Source organism: Ailuropoda melanoleuca, chromosome X (assembly GCF_002007445.2).
Source record: "Ailuropoda melanoleuca isolate Jingjing chromosome X, ASM200744v2, whole genome shotgun sequence".
NCBI classification, from domain to species: domain Eukaryota; kingdom Metazoa; phylum Chordata; class Mammalia; order Carnivora; family Ursidae; genus Ailuropoda; species Ailuropoda melanoleuca.
In genome coordinates this window covers 18,488,096-18,495,132 of record NC_048238.1, presented here as the reverse complement: position 1 = coordinate 18,495,132, position 7,037 = coordinate 18,488,096, and the positions used below count along the sequence as shown (strand labels likewise).

The following is a 7,037-nucleotide window of genomic DNA, read 5'->3' as shown; positions in this document are numbered from 1 at the left end:
TGGTAGCCAAACCCGTTTCCTCTTCTTTCTGGGCACACAGCTGGACTATATATCCCAGCCTCCCCTTCGGTTAGGCTTAGCCATATCACTGAGCTCTAGCCAATGGAACAGGAGCAGAAGTGACAGAGATAGTTCCTGGAACCAGACCAAACTTTCCACTCAGTATCTTCCGTGGCCTCTTCCCCTCCACCAGCTTCTTGTAAGATGGGCATGTATTAAATCATGTTGAAAATGGCTGAATCATAACGTGGAAGGAACCTGGGTCCCTAAATCACCAACTGGAAGAGAGAGGCTCACTGACCATTAATACCCATTTTGTATGCAATGAAAACAAGAAATAAACTTAAATTGGATTAAGCCATTAAGATAATGTTTCAACAGCTAGTGTGATCTTAATTTTAAAAAAATGAACTTGAGGGACATGTAAATACCTTAGACCTAACTGGAAACATTCTCCTCCTTCAAATTTTGATCAGGTCCACTTAGATATGTATCTACCAATTGAATCAGACTCAATACATCTTGGGTCTCATAAAATCTATCATACAGACCATAGCATGAGAAATTCTAGACTCCATGCCTCCATTCCCCCAACCTCCTTCCTGTCCATGCACCAGAGATCACTCATCAACTATCATTTCTATGAATCTTTCCTTCTGCCATGAACTCACACACAAGAATTCTTATTTCAAGGATCAACTCAGAAACTAGAGCAAACGCTCTAAGAGGGCCACACTCAGCCACTTACTACCCACCAATTCTGTCACCCGTCTGATACCTATCTCCTGTACATAGTTCCTATTGCACACCTACTACAAACCAGTGCTTTTCCAGATCTTAGAACATTACCAGCACCAGAAAGATGTTTAAGATAATCAACAAGGGGCTCTACTTGCCCTACCAGCCTAACCTCAAAACGCCCCCCATAGAGTAGCACGGATTCTATGATACGCCTCTAGATTTGTCTGGACTCAGGCAAGACAGACAGGCTTGCATTGTCCTGCATCACTCATTGTCCAAAGGTCACCAGGGGATACAAAATCCCAGGCACTTCCAGTTCTCTAAGCGTGCGTGGGGCAAAGAGGCTCCAGTAGCATGAGCACAGCTCCCCTAGAGAGCCCGGCCACTAAGAAAGAAAAGCACACAGCAGGTAAGGTTATAATGCCCAGGGAAGGGGACTAGCTGGGATTTGGGCAGAGAGAGAGCACTGACAGCGTCCACCAAAGGAGAGCTGAGTAATTCCTCTTCTGTGCACCAAACCATAACCTGATGTCCTTGAATATCACCACACCCACCACAAAGCAGGATGATTCTAACAGTTTACGGATCTGTCTCCCACGTAAGACCAGAGTGTTCAGAGGCCCAGGAACAGCATATAATCTGCCTAAATACAGCTAATTCTACAATACAAATAGAATAGGTATTCAGTGATGGTGTGCCTAGTGACTATAAATGGACTAGATTGTTAAAGAAAGGTGAAAGCGCATAGAGATTCTTTGGTCTGATACTAACTGTCATGTTCATTGTCACTTTGGTAAGACCAGCCCTATTGTGGCTGATAATTCCCTCAGAAGCCTCCTTTTTCCTCAATAGGAATATTATTGCATAAGCAATAAACCACATCTGCTGATTTATATTCTGGAAGAAAATACAATGACCACCTTGCAAATCTCTCATTGTCTACAAAGTTACTGCATTCAAATCCCACTTTCCTAAACCAAGAAACCTAGTCTACTAGGGTGCTTTGTGTGCTTTTTGGGCAAACAGTACTGTCTAAAACAGAACTGAGTATGTTAACAGATACAATAGATTATAATATTTTTTAAAAGAGAGGAAACATACATACACACAAACACATATATAAATAAAAAGAGAGGAAACAGAAAATCTTCAACTTTTTATTGTCCTTAAAATGACGGTTCACATCGTTCCACAAGTAAGAGAAGAAAATACAATGACCATTTAGATATAAAACACATAATGCAGGAACACCTTTCTTCAAACCAGTGGGGGCACTGCCACTGGCGATGAGAACGTTGCTGCATAAAACAATCATATTCTTCCTTAATATGCAACTGAGACGGTATGTTAAAAATATCAAGGAAGAAGCCTATCAAATGCTAAGTGATTATAGAAATACTAAGATTAATGTATTTAGAAATGGGGTAATCTAAGGGATGAAGGTTAATGCAGAGGTCAGCAGCCCACAGAACAAAGACTCTGACTTTCCTGATTCTGGGATACTTGACAAAGCAATTTCAAACCTCTCTCCACTTCTCTGGCATGAGCATAAGCCGTGTGGCAAGCCATCATTCCTTGTTGCTTTTTAGCGATGCTCCAGGGCTAAAGAAGATAAAATTTATGTGCTATGCTTTAAGCTCCATTGAGGAAAGGCACTGAATAAACTTCAGGATAATTTACGAATCCTAAGCTTGCATCAGTCATGTCCAAGTCCATCTCATAAAAGGAAAAAAAATTGGAAATAGAAGGCCAGTGCTGTGTGGCTGGTGAAAAGCTGAACAAACTTTGGGCAACGGTGATAAGCTCAAATAATACCACTTTATATACATAAAATCCTTGACTAATCTGGGAGAATTTTCAAAAAAAAAAAAAAACAAAACCTAACTCCTTCCAACACCCAGACAATAGTCCATTGGCAGAACATCTAGTATATGAATCAGAAAAGTATGTGATGGCAGTCCTAACCTGTGATCCAATATCTCATTTCCTTTTGACTTACCATAATTATTTTTGTAAAACTTTATGGCTCTACTCCAGTGGATGTGCTCAGCAAGGATTGCCCAAATCCTGTCTTCTCTTCAGCAACACATTCTTAGGCCAGCTTCTCCCTACCTTTTTACCTTTCCTTCCACTTGCGTTTTACCTTCTTCCCTCTACCACTTACTCAGTGTCTCTTCCTTTAGCGATCTGTATTGAAGAAAAGGAACAGCGAGAGCATCGTCTGAAAATTTAAACATGAGCATGTATTTGGAAATCCAATCCTACTGGAAACTTGTTCTAGCTAGTAGTGATGATTTGGTATCGCTGCTTTGGGTTTATTTTGTTTTAATGATTGTATCTACAGCTTTCAGGATAAGTGAATTACATCAAGGAAAGTTAATCAGGACAAGGCAGCACGTGATTTAGAAAGTGTAGGGCTCCAGCTGGTCATCAACCAGCTGTCCTCAACCAACAACTGACTGACTGATGCCCATTTCCAAAGTCTTAACCCTATGCTTTTATCAAACACTTTCTCTGACCTGCAGGAATGTGTTTATTATGGAGCTTAAAAAGAGAAATCTAGAAGGAAAATGCTATTCATAAAAGCGTAAGAAATGGGTTTTAAATGTCCAAGTACAAGGATAAAAACAAGGAGTATCTTGTCTGTCTAAACCAAGTCAGAATGATTCCTCCAGAGAAAAGGCATGTACACTCCCAGCAGCCTTAACCTAATTCCCCTTGTTTTTAAAAATATGAACTAAGGTCACATTATGCCTTAGTTAAAAGGAGGAAAAAGTAACTGCCCTTCAAAAGCTTATTCATTTGGAGAGGAAGAGGTCAAGGGGAAAATCACTCTCCTCTAAAGCAGTGTAACTGTTTTCCTCATGATGATGCCCTTGCATCTTTCTCCCTTCAGAAGTTCCCACAGTTATAAAAAGACACAGCACGCACTTACATTTAAAAAATAAAAAAGGACAACAAATGACAGGGGTGCAAAATGGCCTCCTATGGTTAGTCTGAATTCGTCCTTTTGCTTTTGAGATGTTCCTGTTGGCCAAAACCACATACACAATGAACAACGCAAAGGGAGGATAGTTATTTAAGAAACTGGAAATGCCAGGTAACCACTTTAAGGCCATTACCATTTTGTCCTACACACACACACTAACAGACGGAGGAGTTCTGAGGATCAAAAACTTAGTCCTGCTCTTCCTTACAGACTCTTTAGAAGGCTGGGACAGTGAAAATTATGTTTCTTTGGACTATGTAGGGAATTCTAAATTTAATCAATAGATTCTAAAACGTCTTCGATCAAGAAATTTTTCAAAAAGCTTTTTCAAAGAGAGGTATCATTAACTGAGCCAAAACACAAGGGTACTTTGCACCCACCTCAATGTGGTATTTGTTCCTTTGCCCTAGAGGGGAATGAAAGCAATACGTTCCTAATGGAGAATCAGAAAATCATTATCTCAATGCCTGCTCGTTTCAGAAACAGAAGAATGCACATATAAGAGGGTAACAAGACAAGTAAGAATTGGATTAAAGAAAAGTGTCTGGCAGACAGACATAATCACTCAGGCTTGGGCAAAAGAGATCAAATGGTAGTGATTTCATCTCCTTGTGTCCCTACTGTTGCGCGATGACAAGTTTTGACTTCTTCTGGGCCTTAAAGACACATCCTTTTCTCTTTTTTCCATTTGATAAACTGAAATCCTTTCTCAAGTAGCCTTTCGGCCAGCTTTGTCCATGCTCACTTGAACAGGGCAATCAGCTATGTCAGATAGAAGCTGTGAGACGCGTTTTCATCCCAACAGACTTCCAAACGGAAGGTAAAAATTTCAGCAAAGTTGTAAAATGAAGCTCCAATACATTTCTAACTTAACTACCATAGAGTTAATAAACACTGTGGATGACGATTCATAAAACCTAGCACCATGTTCTATAGAGCAGTAAGACCTACCAGGTATTCCAGGAACATGTCCTCATCATTGAGGGTTACACATTTAATAGACCAAATTTTTGTCTGGATACATTCTGCTTAGGCCCCCTACGAAGCTGTGGCTTAAAGCAGTATGTACCACCTAGCTGTTTACACACTAAAAATGGACAAGAGCAACAATTCAGCAGATGATGTTTTAACAAAAGTAGCCTAGAGATTTATTTTTGTTAGTTTGGTTTTGTAAAGACACATACTTGGATCCCTTGTTGTATTCCATTTTTTGAGCCCTACAATTTGAATATACTGTTTAGATCCAACCAACACCCAAATAAGGAAGATGTGCTAAAAATAGGAGTCCTGGGAGGGATGGGGGAATACAGGCTAAAAGCAGTGGTGATGAGCGTTCTGTGTGGCCTCTGCTGGCACTGCGTGGCTCTCAGGACAGCATAAACCAGCAGTCCGGCTACCACAGTCGGCAGGAGTCCAGGCCTCTGTTCATGGTGGAATTCGATGGACAGTTAAAGGCTTTCTGGAATTCTTCAAAGTTGCTAACTGCACCATTGACCCTGGAAAAGATACGTCACAGTTCATGTCATTTAATTCTTCCATCTCAACAGGTTCTAGATAAAACTGTAGCAGCGTATCACTCACAAGGATGTTGCATTTGTTTCATCTGTGTACAGGGGAGATGACTGAAGCCCAAAAGGGAGAAGCAAATTTCCAAAGAAATTCGCAAAGCTGAGACTAGAACCAGCACCTCCTGAATGCCAGGCAAATGCTCTTATTAATCTTCCCAATACCCTCAAGTTCCTATAAACTGTAGGATTTACAATTCCTATAAATCGTGTATATGACTGTATAGTCCTATAAATTTACAGATTCCTAGAAATTATTAGATTTACCAATACTCAGGCTTTCTACTTTTTTAACTTTTATGGAAGGTAGAACTGATATAAAGTGCACACACCTGAAATGTAAAGCTCATTGATTTTGTTCATGTGTATTATGCCCATGTTACTACCACCCAGAACAAAATATGGGATATTTCCAGCACCTAGAAGACTCCATTGTGTGCCCTACCAGTGGAAGTTCCAAGGATAACTGCTAGTCTGACCTCTATCGCCATAGATTAGTTTTGCCTGTTTTTGAACTTCATATGAATGGAAACACACGGTCTGCACTCTGTTGTTCCTGCCTTCTTTCACTCAATATTATGTCTGTAAGATTCACCCATGTCGTTGCTACCTCAGACCTCATCCGATGTACAAAAACACTTCCACTTAATTCCGAGTATGTCTGAAGGTTCCTATTTACCTAGAATTTGGTCCATGCAACAAACGAATGAATGGTGTCCACTCGTTATTGATAAGGAGTTTTACCGGAGTTAGTTCCAAAATCTGGTGTCCTTGCAAGTTCCCTGACTGCAGTAAAGACTGTCGATTCCTACTCAGCACTTTGGCTGGCGGTGGTATTTCCACTGTGTGATTTCTGCTGTACTCAAAATCTATAGTTACCGCAGACATCACTAACAAGCCAGCAAAAACTGCCCCCTCATCTATTTCTTACTCAACTACATGTTCAAAGGGTTGACTAGAGAGACTCAGCATTCTTAGTCACTATTTCTTCCCTAATGATTTTGTCACCTATGGGCATGTGAAGGAATATACTGGCCTGTACTCAAACCTCTTTTAGCTGGGATATACGAGTAGGGATGCATATTTCATAGTGTGATTCACCCTGGGCAAATGTTAAAGAGAATTCAGGTGATAATTAGTAAGTATACTCTACAAATTATCAGCTAAAATCCAACAGTACAGGCAACTAGTTAGTAAAAGGAAATTAGTTTCTAAAATCTTATCATCTGTTAAGTAATTAATCTACTGTGTGGTTTCATCTGCACCATTTATCAGCAGGAGCATATTTTAGTTCATTAGAGACTGTCAGCATTTTTTGACAGTTTAGCCCAGTGGGGGAGAATTTTCTAACACTGTGATTAGATTTTTATGCTACTAGGTAATTTAGAGTCAGTTTCTGAAGCATTTCTAAAGCAAGGTTTTAGGAATAAGGTTTTTAAATACAGGAGAAATTTTAGATGATTTTCCTACACTGTGCTGATGGATTGATTTAAACATAAAGATATCCAGACATAACATGCTGTAAGGAAAGAATCAATCAATAAAAATTACTACAGTTTCTTATATATCCCATTATAATTCTCTGACCCCAACTACAGAAAATTCCCCTCAAACTGGGCTAGAAACCTAGCACTGGGTAAGTACATGAACCTTAATTTTATTTTTACTTATTATTTTGTACATTCTCACAATCAAACAAGATTGTAATTCATAATCCTTTTCCCTTCACTTGAAGCAACTGC

General features: G+C 39.7%; 1 protein-coding gene across 4 annotated transcripts in view; it reads right to left on the bottom strand.

Moving 5' to 3' along the window:
- Window positions 1–1,882: 1,882 nt before the first annotated feature.
- The window catches only part of PHEX (phosphate regulating endopeptidase homolog X-linked), a 212,741-nt gene continuing 207,586 nt past the window's right edge, over window positions 1,883–7,037 (bottom strand). For all 4 annotated transcript variants that reach the window (XM_034649535.1, XM_002913929.4, XM_034649537.1 and 1 more), the window contains one exon: window positions 1,883–5,226. In XM_034649535.1, the coding sequence (XP_034505426.1) occupies window positions 5,124–5,226 (103 nt within the window). In that variant the 3' untranslated portion in view covers window positions 1,883–5,123. The remainder of the gene's footprint in view (window positions 5,227–7,037) is intronic.